Source organism: Phyllobates terribilis, unplaced genomic scaffold (assembly GCF_046119375.1).
Source record: "Phyllobates terribilis strain yellow unplaced genomic scaffold, ASM4611937v1 Scaffold_4__5_contigs__length_816908805, whole genome shotgun sequence".
In the NCBI taxonomy this organism is placed as follows: Eukaryota; Metazoa; Chordata; class Amphibia; order Anura; family Dendrobatidae; genus Phyllobates; species Phyllobates terribilis.
This window is the reverse complement of record NW_027362764.1, coordinates 207,202,153-207,228,771: the sequence shown is the minus strand read 5'-3', so window position 1 is coordinate 207,228,771 and position 26,619 is coordinate 207,202,153. Positions and strand designations below refer to the sequence as shown.

Here is a 26,619-nt window from a genome sequence, read left to right as displayed (position 1 = left end):
AGAAGCTCCACGTTTTTTTTTTTTTAATTATTTCATGAAATTCATGGAATAATTAAGAAAAAAAGGGCTTCCCTATATTGTTGTGTCCGGCTAGGTACAAATAGGCAGCTGGTGGTTGGGGGCAGCCCGTTCCTGCCTGCTGTACCTGGCTGGACACAAATATAGTGTGAAGCCCCACGTCAATTTTTTTTTAATTATTTCAGGAAATTCATGAAATAATTAAAAAAAAATTATGTGGGGCTTCGCCCTATAATTGTGTCCAGCCAGGTACAGCAGGCAGGAACGGGCTGCCCCCAACCACCAGCTGCCTATTTGTACCTAGCCGGACACAACAATATAGGGAAGCCCTTTTTTTCTTAATTATTCCATGAATTTCATGAAATAATTAAAAAAAAAAATGTGTGGCGCTTCGCCCTATTTTTGTGTCCAGCCAGGTACAACTAGGCAGCTGGGGGCTGGAATCTGCAGCGCAGGGAGACCCAAGCTTTCTGGGTCCCACCCGCTGCAAATTGCAGTCCGCAGCCGCCCCGGAAAATGGCGCGTTCATAGAAGCGCCATCTTCTGGCGCTGTACCCAACTCATCCAGGGCCCTGGTGCGGTGGCTCACTGGGTAATAAAGGGGTTAAGGCCAGCTTGGCATTATCAGCTGGCCCTAAGCCCGAAATTCATGGGGTCACGCCAATATTAGACATGACCGCCATGAATTTCTAGTAAAGTATTTAAAAAAAACACAAACACCCAGAAAAAAGTCCTTTAATTGAAATAAAGACACAATTCTTTATTGTTCTAAATTAAACCATACTTACCGCCACACCCATTCCAGCTGAAGCCAACGATCTCCTGCAATAAAAGTAAAATAATAAAGCAACCTCATCCTTACCTTTCCATGGTTCCCAGGACAGCTTCAGCTCTGCTACATCGAGATGACAGGCTGGACCGCAGCAGAACGCTGCCATCCAGCCTGTCATCCCGCGGACACTGAGAAGCGCAGGCATGCTTGCGCTCCTCAGTGTCTTTCTGTGACGTCATCCAGATGAGCCGAGGTCATGTCCAATGAACTCAGCTCACCTCATGCACGTCACTGACAGCGTGGGAAAATTCTCCTGCACTCAGCGCTTCAGCGTGAGAATTCTCCCACGCTGTCAGTGACGTGCATGAGGTGCGCCGAGTTCATGGGACATGACCTCACCTCATGCACGTCACTGACAGCGTGGGAAAATTCTCACGCTGAAGCGCTGAGTGCAGGAGAATTCTCCCACGCTGTCAGTGACGTACATGAGGTGAGCCGAGTTCATTGTCGGCTCATCTGGATGCCGTCACAGCCAGACACTGAGGAGTGGAAGTATGCCTGCGCTTCTCAGTGTCTGCGGGATGACAGGCTGGATGGCAGCGTTCTGCTGCGGTCCAGCCTGTCATCTCGATGTAGCAGAGCTGGAGCCGTCGTGGGAGCCATGGAAAGGTAAGGATGAGGTTGCTTTATTATTTTTCTTTTATTGCAGGAGATCGTTGGCTTCAGCTGGAATGGGCGTGATGGTAAGTATGGTTTAATTTAGAACAATAAAGAATTGTGTGTTTATTTCAATTAAAGGACTTTTTTCTGGGTGTTTGTGTTTTTTTTAAATACTTTACTAGAAATTCATGGTGGTCATGTCTAATATTGGCGTGACCCCATGAATTTCGGGCTTAGGGCCAGCTGATAATGCCAAGCTGGCCTTAACCCCTTTATTACCCAGTGAGCCACCGCATCAGGGCCCTGGATGAGTTGGGTACAGCGCCAGAAGATGGCGCTTCTATGAACGCGCCATTTTCCGGGGCGGCTGCGGACTGCAATTTGCAGCGGGTGGGGCCCAGAAAGCTTGGGCCTCCCTGCGCTGCAGATTCCAGCCCCCAGCTGCCTAGTTGTACCTGGCTGGACACAAAAATAGGGCGAAGCTCCACGTTTTTTTTTTTTTAAATTCATGAAATTCATGGAATAATTCAGAAAAAAAGGGCTTCCCTATATTGTTGTGTCCGGCTAGGTACAAATAGGCTGCTGGTGGTTGGGGGCAGCCCGTTCCTGCCTGCTGTACCTGACTGGACACAAATATAGGGCGAAGCCCCACATCAATTTTTTTAAATTATTTCATGAATTTCCTGAAATGATTTAAAAAAAATTGACGTGGGGCTTCGCACTATATTTGTGTCCAGCCAGGTACAGCAGGCAGGAACAGGCTGCCCCCAACCACCAGCTGCCTATTTGTACCTGGCCGGACACAACAATATAGGGAAGCCCTTTTTTAAAAAAATTATTTCATGAAATAATTAAAAAAAAATTGACGTGGGGCTTCGCACTATATTTGTGTCCAGCCAGGTACAGCAGGCAGGAATGGGCTGCCCCCAACCACCAGCTGCCTATTTGTACCTGGTTGGACACAACAATATAGGGAAGCCCTTTTTTTCTTAATTATTCCATGAATTTCATGAAATAATTTAAAAAAAAAATGCGTGGGGCTTCGCCCTATTTTTGTGCCCAGCCAGATACAACTAGGCAGCTGGGGGCTGGAATCCGCAGCGCAGGGAGACCCAAGCTTTCTGGGCCACCCCCGCTGCAAATTGCAGTCCGCAGCCGCCCCAGAAAATGGCGCGTTCATAGAAGCGCCATCTTCTGGCGCTGTACCCAACTCATCCAGGGCCCTGGTGCGGTGGCTCACTGGGTAATAAAGGGGTTAAGGCCAGCTTGGCATTATCAGCTGGCCCTAAGCCCAAAATTCATGGGGTCACGCCAATATTAGACATGACCACCATGAATTTCTAGTAAAGTATTTAAAAAAACACAACACCCAGAAAAAAGTCCTTTAATTGAAATAAACACACAATTCTTTATTGTTCTAAATTAAACCATACTTACCACCACGCCCATTCCAGCTGAAGCCAACGATCTCCTGCAATAAAAGTAAAATAATAAAGCAACCTCATCCTTACCTTTCCATGGCTCCCACGACAGCTTCAGCTCTGCTACATCGAGATGACAGGCTGGACCGCAGCAGAACGCTGCCATCCATCCTGTCATCCCGCAGACACTGAGAAGCGCAGGCATGCTTCCACTCCTCAGTGTCTGGCTGTGACGGCATAAAGATGAGCCGAGGTCATGTCCAATGAACTCCGCTCACTTCATGTACGTCACTGACAGCGTGGGAAAATTCTCCTGCACTCAGCACTTCAGCGTGAGAATTTTCCCACGCTGTCAGTGACGTGCATGAGGTGAGCTGAGTTCATTGGACATGAACTCGGCTCATCTGGATGACGTCACAGAGAGACACTGAGGAGCGCAAGCATGCCTGCGCTTCTCAGTGTCTGCGGGATGACAGGCTGGATGGCAGCTTTCTGCTGCGGTCCAGCCTGTCATCTCGATGTAGCAGAGCTGGAGCTGTCCTGGGAACCATCGAAAGGTAAGGATGAGGTTGCTTTATTATTTTTCTTTTATTGCAGGAGATCGTTGGCTTCAGCTGGAATGGGCGTGATGGTAAGTATGGTTTAATTTAGAACAATAAAGAATTGTGTCTTTATTTCAATTAAAGGACTTTACTCTGGGTGTTTGTGTTTTCTTTTAACTTTGACTATGGGGTTAGTAATGGGGGTGTCTTATAGACGCCTCTCCATTACTAACCTGGGCTTGATGTCAGCTGGCATTATAAGCTGACATCAACCCCAACCCTATTACCCCCTGCCACCGCACCAGGGCAGCGTGGAAGAGCGAGGCTAAGTGCCAGAATTGGCGCATCCTATGGATGCGCCATTTCTGGGGCGGCTGACGGCTGGTGTTTCTAGCCTGGGAGGGGGCCAATATTCATGGCACCCTTCCTGGGCTATTAATATCAGCCCCCAGCTGTCTGCCTAGCCTGTGCTAGCTATTAAATTAGGGGGGACCCCACGTCATTTTTTTGGGGGGGTCCCCCATTTTAATAGCTAGTAAAGGCTAGGTATTCAGCTGGGGGCTGATATTAGTAGCCTGGGAAGCTCCGTGGGTATTACCCCCTTCCCAGGCTTCAAACATTTGCCCCAGCTGTCTGCTTAACCTCCGCTAGAGCCTAAAATTAAGGGGAACCCCACGCCAATTTTTTTTTAAATAAATCCTTTATTTTAACACTAAATGACAAGTACAGTAATCAACACTGTCACTGTACTTCATATATATGTGACTGACATGTTTCTATCTATCTAATCTATGTGTGATTCTCTATTCCTTCTATTCTAAATTGTCGGGTACAGATGCTGAATTGCCGGCCGGCTTTCTTAAAGAGACGGTGCATGAAAACACTATTATTTTTTTAAATAAATCCTTTACACTAAATGACAAGTTCTGTAAGCAACACTGTCACTGTACTTCTTATATATGTGACTGACATGTTTCTATCTATCTAATCTATGTGTGAAGCTCTATTCTGTCTGTTATAAATTGTCGGGTACAGATGCTGAATTGCCGGCCGGCTTTTTTAAAGAGACGGTGCACGAAAACACTAATATTTTTTTTAATAAATCCTTTACACTAAATGACAAGTACAGTAAGCAACACTGTCACTGTACTTCATATATATGTGACTGACATGTTTCTATCTATCTAATCTATGTGTGAAGCTCTATTCTTTCTGTTGTAAATTGTCGGGTACCGGTGAATGCCGCTGATGAATTGCCGGCTTTTCATGTCATTCTACATTATTCTTAGTTGTTTTACTTCATGTAGAATTAACCTACAAGGAAAGAAAGGGTTTATTTTCATTCCGATATTTGTGTCCCATTGACTTGCATTGGTTTCCGGTATCGGAATCGGCGATATCCGATACTTTTTGGGTATCGGCCCGATCCAATCCGATACGATATTTCCTGATATCGGAAGGTATCGCTCAACACTAGTGATGAGTGTAAGTGCTCCTTACTCGAAGTTGACGAGGGTGCTCGGGTATGCACCAAATATTGAGGGTGCTCGAGTGAAACGTTCGCGTCTCCGCTCGTGGCTGTTAGACAGCAACAAAACATGCAGGGATTACCTGATCAACAAGGGCAATCCCCTGATGTTTTGTGCCTGTCTAACAGCCGCGAAACATGCGAAGCGGAGACTTGAGCATATCACTCAAGCACCTGTGATACTTGGTGCATACCCGAGCACCCTCGGTAATCTTGAGTAAAGAGCACTTGCGCTCATCACTAGTGATAATCTTGCAATCTTAGCAATAACCCTTTAGTAAGCATTGTCAGTTGGATCAGAAGGACATGCGGTACTGTATCACTCTGCCATTTTGAAAGCCAGTATTGTGATTTCGGAATGGTCTAGAAATCTCCAGTCTATAGAGCTGGACATGGAGTTACTTACCTATGTAGACTCTCTTGCTGTAACGCTGCATCAATAGCAATACAAACACATGAAGTGGAATAAGATTGATGATAAACACGTATCCACCCCAAGCAGAAACCTAAGGGAAAAGAAGAGATAGAAGAAAACATGAAACCCATGTGGCTGAAGTACAGACGTCTCCGATCTCTGCTGCAGAACGTGCAGCGGCTGATGACGAATAGGCTCGAATACAACAATATATATACCGTATATAAAACATTTTATAATTACAGGCTTACTTATCAATTTTCATAAAATTTATTTAGAAAGACTAACTTGTTGTTAAGAAAGATTGGCATTTAATATCCATTTATAGTTTAGGAGATAATCTAGGCTGAAATCACAGGCTTAGATTAAATCACTAAATAATACACCACACAAGTAAAAGGAAATGTAATATTTGTTCTTGTTTTGTGTAATTCTACGTTAATGACTATGAAGTGAAATATTTAAAGGGGTTTCCTCACCCCGACAAGTAATGGCTTTGAATCTTTGAAGGTGGAGAAAGATGGGTGGTAGCGAGGAGTCAGACAACCCATCAATTCTAATGTTATTGCATAAAATTATGTAGCACCCCTATAAGAGTCATCATAAAATTACCTCTTTTATACAAGAAAAAAAAAATACTGAGCATTAGGCCTAATACCAGACTTGCACTTCCCACTCGTTACAGATGACTTTTCAGTAGTCTCATTATTAAGACAGACAGGATTATAATGAAAGTTAACAACTTTATATACAGTACATAATGCATTATGACTGGGAGATCCTATGTTATGTCACAGCTCACCTCCTCACCCTTCCTTCACCTTTTCCTAGGTCAGAGCATGGGTGGCATTTTTTTTTTTTTTTTATTAAAGTGAAATAGGTCAGAGCCAGTCTATTGCTACTTTAAGACGACTGGTCACTTGTAAATAGAAAAAAAAAAAATGATGCGTTCCTCTGATTCTGCTGCCTGTTTCTGCTGTTGTTACCCCTTTGTAGAGATCTTCCCATTTGTTTCTTCTGGAGCGCAGTATGTGAAATCTCTGCTTTGCAGTCCAACAAGGTGTTTCTTCAGTCTTTTCTGGGGGTATTCACTTTCACCCCTCTCTATCAAATGCTGAGACTACTAGACCAACTTCTGGGCATCTATAAAGGAGGGGTGAAAGTGACCACCACCAGAGAAGACTGAAAAAACGCCCAAAGCTTGCAAAGCAAAGTTTTCACATAGGGTGCTTTTGAAGAAAAGAACATGAACATCTCTACAGTGGAGCGAAACAGCACAACACCTAAAAGAACGGCAAAATCAGGGGAGCTCAGGAATTTTTACAAGGCACTTGGCTCAAATTTTTTTGAGCAAGTGACAGGTCCTCCAACTCGAAGTGATTGCTGAAAAAAAAGGAATCACAAATTTATCATTAGTCCTATTAGGCAGTGTAAAAATTGAAAGAATATAACTAAAATATTGAGACTATATGACAATCTCTGCAGGTGAACTGAAAGGAAGGAACAAAGACACAAGCCAAAGTCGGCACTATTACCAGAATATGCCGGTGCAAGGCTTAGACTTTCATCTGCAAACAAATTTATGCAAGGATGAGTTGTGTTACTTCGCCAGAAAATTAAGTCCGGCGTCCGTGTCTGTATAATGTTAACGTAATCAAATTACAGTAACAAAGCCAAAAAGAAAAAAGTCTGGAAACAAAAGTACAAAGCTAATCAGAATGTGCACATCGACGCGCCTCGGAGCCGTACTCACCATGTAAAAATAAGACAGACAGCAGCATATCGTCCAAAACACCGAGCCTGTTTTCACAGATTTCACCTGAAATGAAAAAGTATGTAAAATGAGCAAAAATGTACCAGAAAAGTATACAAGCCATATATACACAAAACAGGACACAAACAAGCTGCAAAGAATGCCCTACACCTGTGCCTGGTCTATTGTATAGAAAGGTTTCGCTGGAACGAACAAAGCCACAATGACCGGACCCTGAACAGTCACCCTGACCCGGATATGTACATTGCCTTTTCTGCTGTTCGGGCTCTGGTGAAGAATTCAAGACTGCAGCATTTGTAGTGGGCAAATATGAAAAAGAATGATGGGCGACACGTCGGAACATTTCACTGGTCATACAGAGAACCCATATTACAGCTTGGGTTGGGAAGACAGGTCTATCAAGCTTAACCTATTAACCCACCATGTATTTATGGACTGGTAGACATTGCTTCTAAGGGAGGATACCACTACGATACGCCACGTTCCACATTTCCCAAATTATACATAAACCTCTGTGTGCCTGCACAGAAAAGCAGAGCGGCTCCCAGCTACAATATATACCCACAGCAGTCAGACAACATCTGCTCTTACTTTGCAATAAAAAGGTTTTCTACAAGTAACTTTAAAGGTGTGCCCTGTATAAAAAACTAGCTACAGAACCCGTTCTACGCCCGGGTGGTGAGCATTTTTATTGTTATACGCTCCCCCATCCATCCATAAATAATGAAAAAAAAACCCCCTCCTGCTCACCTTTCCACCGCTCCCCTGTATTATTTTACTAAAATGGCGGTGGAATCAGCGCCTGCACATGGCGCCATATATGGCGCCATTTTATTGAAGACAAAATCTAAAGAGTGTATTCAGCAAAATGGCGCCAGAGTAAGTGCATGCGCATAACGCGCCGTATGGTACCATTTTGTTGAAGACACTATGCAAATTTGTCTTCACTAAAATGGCGCCGGATAGTGCACTATGCGCAGGCGCTGATTCCAGCGCCACACTCCTCCTCCGGCCCCTCCAGAGATGACAGACTCGAAGAGGACGGTATGTGCTTATGGCCCAGGACATCGCATACCGCAATCTCTGGCGCCACACTCCTCATCCCTGTCTGGGATGTGGAGGTGTCTGTCTGCGGCCAGACTGTGCAGGCGCATTGCGCAGTCTATAGAGGATTCGGACAGAGGAACACATCCCCGATTATACTATAGATACCAAGATCATCCCAAAACTTGCCCTGCTATTCCACTGCTGCCTCTCCACTATGGCCGCCCATCTTTTTAAACACGGCAGCCCAATGGATGATATTATGACTACTGTACATTACTGCTGCAGCCAAACACTAGATCAGCAGTGATGTCGGTGTAGATGGCACAGAAGCAGTTGGCCCAGTACTTGGTTGCACATGCTGTAGTTGTGACGTCACGGCAGCAGCCATGTCAGCAGCCATGTCAGCAATGACCAGGGGCGAGGGGCAGCGGGTAAAACAGATTGACTATTTATACACAGATCAAGGCCTAGTTCACATGTCCAGTAATCATCCATATGAAAATGACAAAGGAGCAATCAATTATCTCGGCAGGACAAAAAGTTGTGAAGGCAAAAGAGATTGCAACTGGATCAGTATTTTTTTTTTTTTTTTTTTTTTTTTTAACATTGAAGTCTATGGAAATTGGATCCATTAAACAGCCACCTGTTTTTCTTGCTTACTGGATCTGTCTCAAATGGATTACTGGACATGTGAACTGACCTTTAGGAATATAACAGTCCAAGGGCTCAAGATGTTTGTTTCTCTACAAAAACCCTCTTCTAATATGCATTAACAGCAAGTAGACTTTATAGAAGAGATCGACCTCATCAGGCAACAGATATAAACGCCAGAATGTAAGCGTATCAATGCCTTAAATGTACATCCATTCCTATGAATGTCTGAACATGGACTCCTCCATAGAGGAGAACATCTGGTAGGCAGTCGATCAGTACCGGCCTCTTTTGGAAAAAAAAGGTCGATCAAGGGATCTCTTTAAAGAGAATCTGTCAGCTGCACACATTGTTCAGTCCAGTTTGCAAACTGCTGATGGCCGAGAACAACAGCCTGGGTTCAATCTTATCTGTCTAACAAAATGACACAATTTGCATCTTTAGTGCCAAGTTTTACACAATTCATGGAACGTGTGGAAGTTCTCGCCTTCTGTGATTTTTATGTGCTGCTCTCTTTGTTTCCTGCTCTATTATTATGGTGACAGCTTAGTGACTCACATGAAAATCCTCAGATTACACACATGAAAACTAAAATAAAAACCTGCGTTTTCCTGTTTTAAAGAAACCGAGGTGGGAAACGTTGTGCTTGTGTTACTACACGGCTTTGTATAGGGCCATGATAGGGCTCCCATAGAAGATTACAATGTATGACAATTTTTTTTCTTAATTGCTTATTTTTTTCTAATTGTAGTTAAGGGCTTTGGAGGCATTATCACCTCGTAAAGAGCATAAAATTAGCTGCAAATAAAGTCAGAAATCTCTGGAATGAAGCAGATAAAAAAAAAAAAATATTACTCAGGGGAGCAGAGAATACAATAAGAAAAAAAATTGACCCCTTTAGACACGTGACAAGTCCTTTTAAAAACCGGTTTTATAGTCCATAGTCAAATTCATAATTCTGTTACTAATCGGAAGCGGTGAATATGTTGGTTGAGATGACAGGCGTGGCCCTGACCGATTTTTTGCAATATAAACTAATGATTCCAATTTAGGGGATGTTCATACAGTTTGTTGCCAAGGATGGGAAAGCTGATCTGCTTCAAAATCCACATCATTTGAAGTGATTTTTGGTGTGGATTTTTGAACAGATCCACTTAAACATCTTCGTTCAAAAAAAAAAAAGAAAAAAAAAAGTGAATATACCTTCATAGTAAAATGCCATGTTTAATGGCATCCTAGAATGCAAATCAGTGGCCAACTCCTTTAAAGGGAATCTGTCAGCAGGTCTTTGCTACCTCATCTGAGAGCAGCATGATGTAGGCAAAGAGAAACTGAATCCAACGATGTATCACTTAGTTTACTGGGTGAAGCAGTTGTGATACAATCAGAGTTTTTAGATTTAGATTTAGAATGAAGCAGAGCTGAGAAATCTAATCCCGTCCCCATCAGGCTCTCTGTGTATGAGGTCCATAGACCGTGAGCTGCTTAGCACACGAGGGGGCGTTGCCAGACTAGTGTAGTCTAACAATGTTAATCTCTTAGTGATAAATCCATCAGTTAGTAAAAACAGCAGGCACTTTGACAAGTGACACATCCCTGAATTCTGTGTTTCAGACCATCTCCAGCTGTTTTCAGATTACACAGCAAAAACCTGCTGACCTATTCCCTTTAAGGAATAAGTAACACAATGGACTTACAAACTTACTCCACCGAGGGGAAATTTTCATTAAACTAATGAAAGTAGGGATGAAATACGAGTGTATTATACAGATATTTGCAACTTTTCTTTTACAATTTTGGTTTCTCATGTCGCATCATTACAGAAATGTTGAGGAGTCTGGTGCCATCTAATGCAGGGATTTTATCTTACTAAAAGTGTGCCTTATAGAAGAAGGTGGCTGGCTAAGCAAAATATAATGGCTGACATTTTAAGACAGAAGCGGGGCTGGCTTAGCTATTGAAATAAGCAGTTAATTGTCCGCATGTCATCAGTGCTCTGTGTGAAGGGGGACAGCTAAGTGCCAATGCAATAAATTAAAGGGAATCTGTAAGCAGATTATTGATACGCAATCCGAGGACAGCAGGAGATAGAGGCTGAGACACAGATTTCAGTGTTATATGTCACTTATTAGGCTGTGTTTTGTTTCAATATAATGAATGTTTTATCAGCAGGAGATTAATCACTGCACAGACTAGATCTTGCGTACCTGTTAGACAAACCATGCCCCCAAGTCTCTACACAATGTACACAGAAAGCTGTGCAGTGGGAGGGTTAGCTTTCTGAGCTCTGCTATATCTAAAATCTCTAGTTGTATCACAACTGCTGCACCCAGTATACTACATCAGTGGAATCAGGGTCTCTTTCCTACATTATGCTGCACTCGGGAGTTAGAAAAAACCTGGTAACAGATTCCCTTTAACTGGGCTAGAAGAAGGGCGTCTGGGACCCAGGATGACGTGGCTACAGAATGATGGGGGCACCCAGCCTAATAAAGTTATAACTTTAATTAAAAATTTAAAAGATCAATGAAGTTTGTACTTTTCTGGCTCGGAAACTCCTTTGATGATGCAGTGTTTTTTTGTGTGTGTATGTTTTTTTAAATACATTTAAATTGCATCATACTGAGGTACAAATAATGGATTGTATAACTGTTTGGGGAAGGAGGGGGTAGGCTGATAAATTAAAAAAATTCAGGCTTTTGGATGACATGGCATCCCATCAGTACCCACCATTGCATCAGGGGTGGTATGTGATTTAGTGACCGCGCACGCCCCAGTGCCGTCACTGATCCCGGCCATTGGAGAGGCATGCAAGTTGTGCAATATAGCTGGGATCTAAAAGAGGAGACTAATATAAGTCCGAAATTGGAATTTTTGCAGCCATTCCTGAGTAAAGTGTGGTTTTAGAAAGAATAGGGAGGAAAAAAAACAAAAAACCTGCTTCAAAGCTACATGGTGCACATGTCTCCACCTGAAATGGGTAAGGAAGAAGACGTGTTAGTAAGAAGACTGAAGTAAGGAGACTGCCAAGGGTAAAAAAAAAAAAAAAAAAGACCTACTACAATCATCCCTATAGACTGGGGAATTCATGTCTACATTGCTGTAGGGAAAAAGTGGCATCACGAGGCAGCCATTCATGTAGATGGTCAACTGAGTAATGCGTAAATGCTGGGGTGCAAATGTGGCTTTACTGGGTTAGGGCTACCTCTCTGCTGTCCAGATGCTTGTACAGGGCACATCAGACGTTTTCTTCATCAGTCTCTGTAACGAGTATTTAAACTAAATTTCAAATCAGACGTCCATAAGGCAGTAATGAGCGCAAATGAGCAAATCCAGGGTTAGGGTATGTGCATGGACATGGCCTAGGTAACAACGTGTTATATGGCAGGGGTGGGATAGATGAAATATATGGGATTAGGCTAGGCTTACATCGTAACAGGTCAGGCACTGCACTCATTTGGTTTTCTTCTTGCTTGTTTTTCCTATGACAAAACATAGAAATGGAATGGCTAATGCAGATGCAAATCTCACTTTACCTGTGTTTAGTCGTGGAACACCCACTTCAAGGGGTTGTCCAGTGAAAAGTCATCACCAAGCCACGAGATGGGTGACAACTTACTAATTAGTGGGGATCCCACCACTGAGACCCCCACTGCTTGACACAAAGGGGCATTTTAAATCCCAAATAAAAAATGGAACGGCAGCTTAGATGCCTGACTGCCACACAATTCAATATTTATGGGGCTGCACGAAAAAGCAGAGTACAGCGCTCATCAGACCTGTAGAGGATAAATGCTTAAGCTGAGCCTGTGCACTGCTGGAACACTGCAACAAGGACACACAGTTCCCCATTTGACCAATAACTTGTTCTCACAAGACGATCTCTTTAAAGGTTTGAAAATATCCGGCTCAATTGTGTATGAACAGTTTACAAACATAACAGCTCTATGCTGCAATTCACACCTCACCTACAAGAGAAACCTTCTGCATTTTCATAGAAATTGAAAGCATTTTTTTTAAAAACATTTTCGGAAAATAACTATCCTACTCGTAGAGCCAGCAGGAGCGTTAAAAAGGCAGCATAGATACGGTAATTTTATCATGGAGGTAAGAAAATGCAGTTTCTATAATGTATCTATTTTGCCTCAAGCTCTTTCATCATCAGGACTTCACTTTATGTACTTTAATTCGGTGGACAACCAGAAAGGTAAATCGCCAATGCAATAGTCACTATGAAGGGGGGCGCGACAAACTGTACATAGCCCTGCATAATCTACTTTAAAGGGGAACTTCACTGCTATACAGCTGTTCACCATCAACATATTCTGTATTTTATTTCAAGGCTATTAGGTGACAAATGTATAGTTAAGACCACGTTCACACGTTCAGTATTTTACATCAGTACTTGTAGCCAAAACCAGGAGTGGAACAATCAGAGGAAAAGTATAATAGAAACACGTCACCACTTCTGGATTGTACCCACTCCTGGTTTTGACTTATAAATAGTGAGGTAAAAAACTCAAATACTCAAGGTGTGTACGTGGCCTAAAGGTCCAGCTGCTGGGACCCCCACTGATCAGAAGAAAGGGGGTCTCCAAGTTCCCTGTGTAAATGGAGTGGTAGTATGCATGTTGTGAAAGCATACTGGGATCCCTGCTCGAGTGATCATGGTGGTCCCAGTGGTCAGACCCCCAGTGATTATACATCGGATGGGTTATAATCGTAGCACGAAGTGATGTTTAGACATGTTGGTTATACAAAATTTCCATTTGGATTTTTGGGCACAAAATCCACGCTGGAATAGAATAACAATTGGATGAGGTTAAGAGCAATTTCATACGATGGGCATTTCCTGTGGGGCAGATCCGGAGCAGTCCATCACTATACTCCTCTACCCTGGCACTTCAGGCCTCACATGGGTCATCACAAGAGGACAGATAGTACAGAGATCGGCAAAGGAGCCATGGACGAGCCAGGCGAGTAGACTATGGGTGGGGTTTTTTCTTTATATGACTTTTTCTGCAAAGAAAAGAGATGCAAAATCTGCAGTATTTGGAACAGATATCCACCTGAAATCTTTTGATTTTGCTAAAGAAATTTTCAGCAGTAAATCTGCTACACACAGCTTAGAGGGGTAAAGATCCCGAAAGAATCGCTCTAATAATTCTGTCAACCTTGAAGTAAAATAATAAGCAATCCTGCCTAATAAAAGGATGACAAAGAGCAGGAAACCTTGGAAGGATTGACTTGTTCCTCCCCGCCACCACTTACTATAATGCTAGCTTATTATGTAGCGAGCTTTTCTTTTTCCTTCCCATTTGCATTACGGATGTGAACTTCTTTTAATGCACCAAGTCTCTGCAATTTTGTCTTACGTGTTGATGTGGCATTTTTGTCTTATGGTTTGAAACTTTTTAAGAAGGTGCAGATCTTTGGAGTTAGAAGATAATTTGTACTTTTCAAACACATAGTTCAATGGGGAAAAATAGATGTGCAGGTGATAACATTCTCATGAGTGACAAAGCCTGCGGATAGCTCGATAACTCTCTACTGGGCCTCTCCGTTCTCTCTCCAAAGGCAGAACCTGGTAATTTTACAAGGCAACCAGCTTATAATCATAATGGCTGCAGGCAGTCCTACCCAGGTAGTAATCAAAATGCCTCCCGCAACGCAAATGAAATCTGAATCGCTGAAACAAAAAAAAGCATTAAGAAAAAAAAAAATAAGGTTTTGGATAGTTCTAAAGCTAGATCTAGCAAATAATGCAATACAATAAAACAGGATATTTACAGATCCTAGACCATATGTAACTAGACTCTTATTCCAATACTGCAGCAACAAACAGATTTTTCCTGAAATAAATATAAAAAAATATCTTGATCAGCCCTTTCCCCCATAGCTCATTCAGACAATACAGATTGTAGAGGGTCTCGCTGTTGGGAACTCCAGCAGAGCAGAGGCAGAGCTGGTGGGCCGCCATATTTTGTGTTCAACTAATAATGGCCCTCAGAGGTCGCATTGATGACTACTTAGTAATTTTACTACCATGTATAGCACTAATAACTTCTACAGCGCTTTACAGACATCACCACTGTCCCCATTGGGCCTCTAATCATTGAGCGCTGATGGAAGTAGTAAGGCATAGGACTTCTACAAGAAGCCAGCATGTGGCTGCAAACAAGGACAAGGAAGACCAATGGGCAGAAATAAAACTGGAAATGTAAAAAAAAAAAAAAAAAAAAACACACAAAAGAAACCTATACTTAACTCTTAACTATTCCAAATTGTCCCATTCAGCCTCCCACTGATCTGATATCGATCACCTACACTAAAGGATACGCTATCAATTTTCAGGTCACCAGAAAACCCCTCTAAAGGGTAATTCTCCTCTTTATAGTTCGATATTGTAGGATAGTGCTGGTAAAAACAAATTTCGCAACTTATTGCTGATTAATATCTCAAGAGCACCTGAAAATTGTAAACTATTCTCTACAGCTTGTTGCCTAGGAGACTGACCACCGCTGGTGTTTAGCGATCCTGGACAGTTTCAAAACAGTGTGTGGAAGCACAATAGAAAAGAGCGTGTTCTGCTGTCTAGCAGCGGTGATCGGTCTCCAAGGCAACGAGTTGTAAAGAAAAGGTTGCGCGCCAGAACGGATGAAATGTTAAATAAGCAGTAATAAGTAAAATTGCTTGGAATTACAAGCATGATCAGACAATACCCATTTATGAGAAAGAAAATGACCCTTTAAAAAAGCTAACTAAACTAACCTTAAGAAAAAAAAAGTATATATACATTCACCTAAAAGTCAAACTCTAGTCCCCAACCGAAAAAATATTGCCATACCCGATTGTGTCAACATGCTAGCAATCATCAAGCTAAAACACTTGTTCATCAAGTACTTGGAAAGTTCATGCTGGCAATAAAATAATCGCTCTTGGGTGCACATCCTTCTGTGTAAGCATCGGATGCCAACAATGATATTCTATGCTCCTAAAATGATCAGGTTAACAATAGCTCTATGATGGATAGAATTCTGGTGGGGCTGTCTGTACAGGCTATTAGGCAAGCAGCTTCTATATAGCAGACCAGCAGTGTTTAACTGACGCAGTCTAGTCTATATGTGCTTTAAAGGCAGTAAAATCAATGGTTTCATAAGTGATAATTGTGACTGTTACAAAGAGATGAGGGGAAAAAAAAGGTGAAATATCAGTAACGAAACATAAGCGGCCCGTTCTTACTGCATGTAAAAACGGAAGCGTGAATGCAGCCTTAATTGTCCGCTTATTTAAAGGGAACCGGTCACGTCCTAGGTACTTTCTACACTGCCCCCATTGCTTTGTTAGTGATGCAATGTGCATCACTAATAAGCTTTTTTCATTAAAATCGTTGGTATAATGATTTTATAACTTTATATATACTTTGTCCTACCTGCTGTATTCAGTCATAGGGGTGTGATTCTCTCATTCAGTTGCTGCCCATGTATTTGAATACTGCTCCCGGCAGGGTTGCGTCTAGATCGGAGGTGATCTTTTGCGCTCCTCACTTTAGCCTCCGATCTAAACGCTTCACTGCTGAGGAGACTAGATTGGAGTTGCTGGAGTGAGGGTCTCCGTAATCCCCTCCAATGTAGACCATTCAGCACTGACACCACTAGATCGGAGGATTCTCATACTCGCTGATGTCTAGTCGCCTCTTCTGGCTTTTTAATGTTTTTCTTATGCTTTTTGGGCAATTGCTCATGTTTTTAATGGAGCAAACATCACAAGTCAAAAATGATTTTTTCACACTGTTATATAATTTATGTATTTTTACACTGTTCTATATTTTATGGATTTGGGCAAAATTCTTTTTTTCATGATTAATGAAACTTACATTTTTATTTTCGCTTTATGTAATATAAAAAATTCCCCTAATCACTGATTGTTCAGTTTTGCCAGAATGTGACTCTTCCCCATTTGTCCACAGTCCTGTCCGCAGCATCGAAATTGTGGAGTGGGTGGAGCTCCGCGGGGAGAGGCTTAAAAGAGCGCCCCCGACAGTCACCATAATGTACAACACAGAAGTGACAAATTATTACAGGCATGTCTAAGGTCATTGGAGAACACTGCTGGTAATATAATATATATACTGCTGTACTAATTTACACCACTTTTGTGCTGTACATTCTGATGATTCTGCTCCGTCACTGGCGGAGACTTGTGGACAAACACCTCCGATCTAGACACAACCCTGCTGGGAGCAGTATTCAAATACATGGGAGGCGCCAGCAGTGAGTGAATGAGAGAATCACACCCCTGTGACTGAATACGAGCAGGTAGGACAAAGTACATATAATGTTATAACATCATTATACTAACACCGATTTTAAATGAAAAAAGCATGTTAGTGATGCACATTGCATCACTAACAAAGCAGTGGGGGGAGTGCACATAGCAACTAGAACGTGACAGGTTCCCTTTAAAGGAGATGTCCACTACTTTTAAAGACTATTATAAGGAATGTCAAGACTGAAGCTGATCAGCGGCGCTGTCTTTCTTTCAGTTTAGACACTTGGTTTTGTTTCTTACAATATTCATTATTTGATAAAAATGACTTACTAATGATTCTTCAGGTCAGTAGGATTGCATTAGTTTTTATATCAGATTGTAAGCAGGGCCATCACTCCTTTTGATACCCAAGTTGTGTGTTATTCTGTAATGTCTTTTTTGTCTGTACAAGTCCCCCTACAATTGTAAAGTGCTGGGGAATATGTTGGCGCTATAAATATAAAAATTATTAATTATTATTCTTCAACTGCTTAAAATAAATGTGTTAGTGTTGCGGATTAAGAAACCTGAACTTTTCCGTCGATATTCCTGTAGAAGGGCTTGTTTTTTAGCATGGCAAGCTAAGGTTAATAATGATGCTGTTTTGTGTTATATACAATATTTTGAGACAAGCATTTAGTGGCATAATGAATGAAAATGGGGGTACTAGATATATTTATTAATCTTTCCCATGATGACAGGAAATTTTTAGTATGTGGGTTGCTTTAAGTGACTCAATGTTTTCCTCTTAGACCTGAAGTGGCCATGTGAATGCGTTCCTTCTTGTTGATACTTTTAGATCACAAAAATTGGTAACAGGTTAAGAATAAAGAAACTGTGTACACAGCAGGGCTGTGGAGTCTGAGTCGGTATAAAATGGACCGACTCCTAAAATATATAATAAATTGGGTACAGTATTACAATGCAGTTTCTGGGGAATATTTTTTCATAAGAATTTGGGAAAGTTATGAAATGTCCTATAAATGTCTGTCCTATTCCTGATCTAAGGCTGAGTTCACACGATGCGTTTTTCATGCGTTTCCGCGGCGTTTTTGCAGTTGCGTAAACGCCGCGGAAAAGCATGAAAAACGCATGGTAGAAGGGCAGCAATGTTCCCCAATTGAAATCCGCATGTGCTGTGCCCATGATGCGGATTTTTCCGCAGCGTAAACGCTGCGGTCAAAAATCCGCAGCATGTCAATTAATTTTGCGGAAACGCTGCTCTTTTGCCGCCATTGACTTGCATTAGACCGCATGGAATCCTCATCACTGTATATGTTGATGCGCTTTTCATGCGGTCTAATGTGCGGATGGTACCCGGGTGTGGATGAGAGGACTCTCATCCAGACCCAGGTACCATTCAAAAAAAAAAGAATAAAATAAAAAATATATATATTCTCACCTTCTGACGGCCCGCGCTGCGTCCTGCCGGCTTCCCGGGCACTTCGCGGCTGAATGAAGGACCTTCGCTGACGTCAGAGTCATGTGACGGGTCACGTGACGCTGACGTCGGAAGGTCCTACAGTCTTCACTGCCGGCAGCCGGGACCGATGAAGCAGGACACCGGGGGCCATCAGAGGGTAAAGTATAGATTTATTTTTTATTTTTTGACATTCACACACTATATAAATCCATGCTGTTTGCATGGATTTATATAGTGTGAAGTTGACAAGCACTTTCCAAGTGATGCTAAAATCGCTTGGGAAGCGCTCGTCAACCCGCATGCGGAAATGAAAGTGAAGACCACTTAATTTCCGCATGTCCCTGGCAGGAAACCGCATGTACAATCCGCATGCGTTTTTTCCTGCCAGAGAGATGCAGAAACGCTCAGGAAAAAATCCTGAGCATTTCTGCATTGTGTGCACATACCCTAAGGGTCTAGACTTTTAGCTGAGATGAATCTGTGCTACAGTAAATTTATCACTTAAACATGAGCCATGTATGAGGGAGTCGGGAGTCGTAGAGTCGGTGTAATGGAAATTGAGGAGTTGGAGCTTTGGCTTACCGACTCCACAGCGCTGGTAAACAGAGGAGGATTAGGTTTCAATGCTTGTGTGAACATACCTTTTAAGGCTCGTGTGGCCAGTCTTTTACAGGTGGGTTGCGCTTGGAACCCATCTTAAAAAGCGCTAAAAAACAGTTACAGATAGTGAACATAATGAACAACCATGTCAAAATGACTTGATGTGCATATGTTCAGTCTTTTCTCACTTTTTAACTGCTTAAGGCTTCAAAAGGCGTAAAGTGGCTAAGAGAAGTGACCAGTTCATTCTTCTGGAGGCTTACAGAATGTAGAAAAGAGCAGCAAAACTGTCGCAAGAGATGTATCAGGAAAAACACCGCTGACATTTTCCGGAAGAGTCTTTTATTTTGGATAACTCGGCAGGAACATCGGCGTCTAAAAGACGTTGTGTCCACATACCCAACACATACTCAGCGAGCAAAAACTGAATCTCACTGCTAAGGTAAATCATACATGGGGAGAGGGATGGTCTTTGGGGCACATGCACATTAAAAATACAGTAAAAGCTAAAGAAATTGGGGAATTGTATTGTTCAGAATATCAACAAATGCAAAATGCACAGAAGCCATGCCCTGCATAAGAAAAGTACAAAAAGGCGTGAACAAAGCAAAAATATTAAGGGGAAAAGAAACTGCGCACCAATTTCCCCAAAAGTATCTAAGGGTATTCTTAAGTTATTAAATTGCCTTCGTCAGCATGAACATAAGCAAGTTTTCAATTGACTTGATTTTTCTTTCTGCTGTCATTCTCTTGCAATGAGAACATTTGTCTTTCATAGTGTAAAGCTGGTTTAGATTGAGCTTGGCCACTAGTGACTGCCCAGACCAAGAATGCACAGTAGTTACATTCCAAGAGAGACGTTAACTCCCAATATGCCAGCCACCTCTCTCCAGGCTTCTGATTTCTATAGAGCATCTGCTCACCTCCCTCCCAGCTTCTGACAAGCTGCTGTCATAAATCCTGCAAAATCCACCAGCCCCACAGCTTTCAGACTAGTTCTCCTAATTATGACTCTCACTGTCCACACATTAAAATGCCTGTTATTTCTATGTGAAAATACAGTGTTAGCAGTGTCCACTCCAGGACAAACCATTGAGGGCCAATTGTGTTATAGCAGAGCTTTATAGTTCTACTAATACTACAGCTCTGCCCACCTGAACCTTCACTCAAGGAGGAGAGCCCGCCCTGCCAGAAACTAGGCAGTAAGGAGACTGCAGAGCTCTGAGCTTCTCAAGAGCGAACTTGAGATGATCCCTTTAAAACGTAAGAGTTTTAGGTTTGTTTTTTAAGCTTGTAGGACTCCTTGAAGCTCTTAACCTCCATGTTATGATAAAAGGCCCCAGGCATACAATAGTACTTTGTCTTCTACATCTAAAATCACATGATGTCTTGTAACCATTAGCCCATCATTTGAAGCCCTGTTCTAAGCGTTCATACAATAGTCCCTGAATCTTTATTACACAAGCGAGTAGTTAATAGACAATAAAAATATTAAAACCGTGCTAAGCGAGTCAATAAACATTTACATGAGATCGGTAGTTACAGCCAACAATAAACTGCCGACACCTTCACTAATGATCCAGTACGTGTCACCCAGAGCCTACTAAACAGTGAAGTCTGGGTCATAAATGTAACGGTGCAAGAATAATCTGCATAGGGAAAGCATGAACGAAACTACCGTGTAACAAGCCACAAACACGAGGGGGGGCACACGAGCAGAGAGAGGAAGCAGATTTCAGCTGACGAGAAAAAGTGTTGCAAAACAGTAAAGAGGCCTACATAGAATCTCACTGGAAAACGGCAGCATTTCTATTCATTCCTTAAAATTGTGATGGGACATGTTGAAAAGCCAGTGGCGTGTGAGGAAAATGCAGATGACTGTTCAGACAATTTATGCAGTTCATAAAGGTAGTTATTGTTTCTGTGCCAAAGCGTGGAGAAAGGCTACAGGGAAGAGGAAAATCCAATTACTTACCCACAAATAATATGTAAACTGCAGTGCAAAAATAGCAATGCCTTCATTGTCAAAGGATCCAGCCACTGATCGGGATATGTAGCCTGGCACTATAGCAATGAAGCAGGCAGCTAGCAGTCCTGCTCCCTGGTTCCACAGTTCTCGAGTGAGCAAAAAGGTGGAAATGGATGTAAGGCCGCTGAAAACGGGTGCTAGGAACACGCACACATCTCTTATGTGTACGGTGATGTTCAGCATGTTTAGAACCCAATGGATAAGTCCGGCTGTCACCATCAGCCCGGGGTACACCTGCGGAAGGAAAACATTGGCTGTTAAAATGGGTACATGGATTATTTCCTGATGGGCTACATATAGTAATGTTACCATTTTTTTTTTCTTTTTTTTTTTTAGACATCCTGGTTATAATGTTAAAAACAAAAACTTACAAAACAAAATACATAAGATCAGATCACACAGATAATATGGGCCTTCTATGAGCTGGAGGCAGGGTGGACCGGGGCGGCCATGCATTACATTCATGTAATGTTACAGTTACTAGACAGAGACCTGATCCCAAAATGATAGGAACTGATTTCTGGGGATTAGAGAGAGGGGTGTCTAGGGGGAAGTGGGTCGTCAAATATTATATTAGTTTCATTTCAGCAGCTTCTTTAGATCATAAAACTGAAATCATGTAGGTCAACAAGACCCGCGAGGAGCCGCAGAATTGGTCCTTACAGAGTTCTGCAAGAAACAAACAAGTTTATGTTTTATTTATAGGAACCCGCCAGCTGCACTCGCCCCGGTAAACCGCCACCATGTCTCTGCTCCATGGCATTTGTTCATTGTAGAAACCTCCGCCTTGTGGCTTTATGACCTTTATATACTTTCTAAATCAAGATTTACTCTTCATTTGCAATATGCAAATATCTCCGGACTTGTCCGGTGGGGCGTGGAAAACCCTGTGTCCATAAGTTTATAAACTAAGGAAAATTGCAAATTGAGTTTCTGGTTCTGGCTTATATCCTAAGTCAAGTGATAAGGCTCACTATTGACTTTTAGGATTGCTACTTCCTGTAGGTGGCACTACAGTTCTCCTCCTCTTCCTCTCTGAAGAGACAATTTGCATAATTCCCAGAGGAGCATTGCAGCTTTAAAAGTCTCCTCACCGTGACATGCTTAACATGTAGCTTTCTGCAGGGAGAAATGTTACCCCTTAGATACGGTCTGACGCCTCTCACCCAGCCAAACCAGATCTCACACTTTGCACTGACGAGGGGCAGTACCCTGAAACACAGTGTCTGCAAATTGAGTTTCTGGTTCAGGCTTATATCCAAAGTCATGTGATCAGGCTTGTTAAGGGGTCACTATTGACTTTTAGGATTGCTACTTCCAGTAGGTGGCACTAGAGTTCTCCTCCTCTTCCTCTCTGAAGAGACAATTTAAACTAAAGAATTGCTTCAACAGCAGAATATATCCAGTTCTTGAAATACATGGGCCAATTTTCCCTGTGTCTTCATACCACCGGACACTACAGCTATACTTTATTCAAGTGAATGTTTCTGAGCTGCAATACCAGATACAGCACATAGATAAGAGACAAAGTGGTCTGGCGGGAAGGGTGGGAAAAAGGGGAAGAAGGGTGGCAGACTTTTTTCTTAATCTTTTAAAAGGGGTTTCCCTCAGATGCAGTTGTTATTCATACACTGAATAAGTTGAAAATTCTAGGTCGGTGGAGGTACAAGAAACCAAACGAATGAGTCCGGACTCATGCAGGACTGTGGTTAGAAAAAGTATGAAAGAAGTTGTGGGTTTGGATATGTGCAGAAATAGCAGAGAACCACCATAAAATGACGTGTTCAGCTGTTTCCAGTCATTAAAAACGGCTTCTAGCCAGTCTTAAGACTGAGGGAATGGGTAAAAGGGTCCTCCCTTCCAGTCCACGATTGAGCCACCACTGATCCACCATTTATTAGCTATCCAGTGGATACTGATTGGAAAGCCTATACATTGGGCTTTATATTTATCCAATTCCCATGTTCCTCGTTCCGGCATCTTTCCGTATGCCATTAATATGTCATGGATGAAGGAAACAGACTGTTCTCATATTTATTACAGGGATAGGATTGTATGAAACAGGTAGAATAAAAGTTAACGCAAACAATTTACTGCGAAAGCAGAAGGCCAAAATGTACAAAGTGGAAGAGAACGTTTAACGACACCAAAGCCAATTAGGAAAGCTGGAGAGATCTAACCTTGTATCCCATTTATAATTTACACTGTCAGATTACTACATGCGACATTTTACTAATCATCCGATGTTACCACCATTGTAATTTCAGCAAAATGCTCAGGTTAACATGCAAAATATTCTCCTTCCGACAAAGGGAATGGGGTTTGTTTTAAACATCCCAATTAAAAACACTGCACAACTTAGAAAATTGTTCTTGTATGTATACCCCTTCTTCACATGTAAAGTGCCATGGAATAAATGGCGCTATAATAATAAATAATAATAATAAATACAATCCTAACTTTTTCTTTTTAATTAATCCATTCATCAAAAAAAAATAATCTGAAAGGAAAAAAAAAAAAAGCACGTTAATCCTGCGCAAAGGAGAAATGTGATGATCTTGTACAAATACTTCAGTTGTTATTGAGAGACTAAATCACCATCTCTGTGGCTGCTCAGGACTCGTGGTGGGACACAGTAAAGTCATTTCATTTTCCCAAGGGTCAGAAGTTTACACATGATAACCACATTTTCATATATGACCGTTTTGGGGGTTACCGTACACATAGCCCAATAACCTAGTCCATGGCCCCAATTAATGAAGAGTGGCAATCTTCAAGCTAGTCTCGCTGAGCGGGAGTGATGAGTGTGAGCCTTTTAATCAATCAGGAGTGTATGAGGAGTAGAATGCACCTCACCACAAATCTTACTCCAGTCCCTGCTGTAGTAAGATTTGTGGCATAGCGAATACCCTCTCCATAGCACTGCCCACTTTGTCTGAGCTTAGAGGAATGGCCTCGACTTGTCAAAGCTGTAATGAATCAGGCCCATGTGTCCCAAATTTGGGACATGTTAGATTTTAACCTTCCAGAACTTTTGTCCCTCTAGAGAGAATTGGTGTCTGGAGGCAACTTAGCCCACTTCTTCTGTGCATGGACTAGGAGATGTGATTATTGTCCTCTCCTCTATATTTGGTGAAATTTCTTTATTGTGGCACAATGTTTCATAATTCAGGACAAATCTGCAGATTACATTTTTAACATGAGAAAACTTTCTATAAATTTGTCATTTTAATTTAGTTCACATTTCTTGTAGCAAATTAAAATTTAATTAAAGGGGTATTCTCAAAGTCCAAACTGATCAGCTATCCACTGTATGTATGCAGCAGCAGCAGCCACAGACTTAATATAGTGGCAAATGAAACCGCATTGAAACGAGAGACATGGGAGCCAGTTCTGGTTATTGCTAGTGGTATCACTATATCTAGAACACAAAAATTACATCTAATCCCCTGGTGAACATGTCAAAAATCCAATGACAAAATTACAATTTTCTTTGTTTACTTCACCTCCCAAAAGAACACAATAAAGAAAGACAAAAGTCATCTTGCAAAAAAAAACAAAAAAGTTTAGTCGACTGAAAAATAGATATGAGTCTTTGAAATCGGCAACAAAAAAAAAATGTGTTCTTTTTAGAGCAAAAGTAAAAAAAACAAAAAACACTTTGTTCTTTTGTTGCAATGACTGTAGAGAAAGATCATTTGTTATAATTGTTTGTCTAGCGCCAACATAGTGCAGTGCCTGATGCAGTGATCTTATACTCGCCGCTCCCTCCACATACCTGTCCCACTAAGTCGTGTCCCATCCAGTTCTCTTATCGGATCCTCTTGTTTTATTCCCGTCTGGTCTCCTGGCGAACGCCACCACCAACTAGGCCCCAGCCTTGTAGCATAAGGCACATTAAGCATTGCACCCCCCGTTACTACAAGGGGCCCGGCCAGCAATGATGCCCCGAGAGCAAAGGAAGAGGAGCCAATAGGACTGGGCAGGAAGCAGAGGGTCAGGTATTTGAATGCCCATGAAGAGGCAATATAGTTTTTATTTATTTTTTTAACCCCTTTCTGACAAATTCAATTGAAAAATCAAAACTTCTTCTGGATTTAAACCTACCTGCCCAAAAATGGAATTTCAGGAGATTTGCTCAGCCCTACTAACCTCTGACATACCGTGCTGTTCTCATATCATTTATATATATTACAAGTACTACGTCCCCTGGGTCTGACCAACAAGGCCAAGTACAGCACTTAGCTGTGGATTGATTGTGATATGATAACCATTTTAAAACCATTTTAAAACAGCAAAAAAGCTAATAAATATATCTAACAGATGTGAGATTTTACATTAGCTGACTACTGCTAATGTCGATCAAAATGCAGCTTTAACCCAGATAAGCGGTTTTCACTATGTAAGGGTGCAGCGGCACAGCGTTACAGAAAATTACAGGAGTCAATCAATGCTAAAAATATATCTAATAAAGCATTTTCTCAAAGAGAGCAAATATAGTCAAGACACTTACCGTGCCACCCACTATTCTTCCCAGTGGATACCATGCTCTTTCATCAAACCAATTTAAAAATTCATAAAACCCGTGGGACGCTAGATGATGTGTTGATCTGTAGTTGAACCTGTAAAAAGCACAGACGAGTTAAAACTGAATAAGCCCTTCCTCACATAAATGACAAGCTTGACATCTGCTTAAAAAGACGACGATCAATGTCATCCTATGGCATGTGAGCAGACAAATCACAGTGGCGGTATTCATTTTATTCTGTAGAACGGGAAGAATACTTTTATAACATTAACATTAACATTAATCATGCAATGACTTACTCAGGACAGGGCCCACTATGCTGCTTTACACTTGACAGCAGAAGTTGTAGCCATAGTCAGCTATTCTGAAGCCCATTCATCTCCCAGTCACATACAAGCATGGATATGGAGCAACTGTGCTCGCATCTCTACGTATAGATCACTCTGCATTCGGTAGATGTAGGTCACCCCTGTACCTCCTCCGTCTAAGCACTCCCATAATACAACTCCCACCCACTGTAATAGCCTGCAATGTAAGACCCCTCATTTGCACATATGCAGCAGGTGTTATATTTCCACTGAAAATAGACAGTTTCATGACCAAGACAGCCACTTTCAGTCTACACATATTGGCCTGTAACAATTCGGATTTATTGCATTGACCGATACAACACGGTACAAGAATATATATTTTCCCTATATCGCATTGATCAGGCACTCAGATTTCTTTTATGCCTACAACTATCCTCATCAGTATTAATTACTTTGATGGACCTTCCTCCAACATCCATATTCCATAATCAGGTCTATGCATAGTCGTTGGAGATGAGAATCAATTGAAATACTAGAAAATGCCTATGATTTTACCGTATATATATGGTTGCCGTGAGTCTGCTCATCAG

At 41.9% G+C, this 26,619-nt stretch overlaps 1 protein-coding gene across 1 annotated transcript in view; it reads right to left on the bottom strand.

The window, feature by feature from the left end:
* STT3B (STT3 oligosaccharyltransferase complex catalytic subunit B) overlaps positions 1-26,619 on the bottom strand; it is a 125,037-nt gene that overhangs the window by 48,605 nt on the left and 49,813 nt on the right. The window contains exons 2-5 of the mRNA XM_073678032.1: positions 25,704-25,812; positions 21,137-21,424; positions 7,110-7,175; positions 5,348-5,447 (exon numbers count right to left, since the gene is read on the bottom strand). Of these exons, the coding sequence (XP_073534133.1) occupies positions 5,348-5,447; positions 7,110-7,175; positions 21,137-21,424; positions 25,704-25,812 (563 nt within the window). The remainder of the gene's footprint in view (positions 1-5,347; positions 5,448-7,109; positions 7,176-21,136; positions 21,425-25,703; positions 25,813-26,619) is intronic.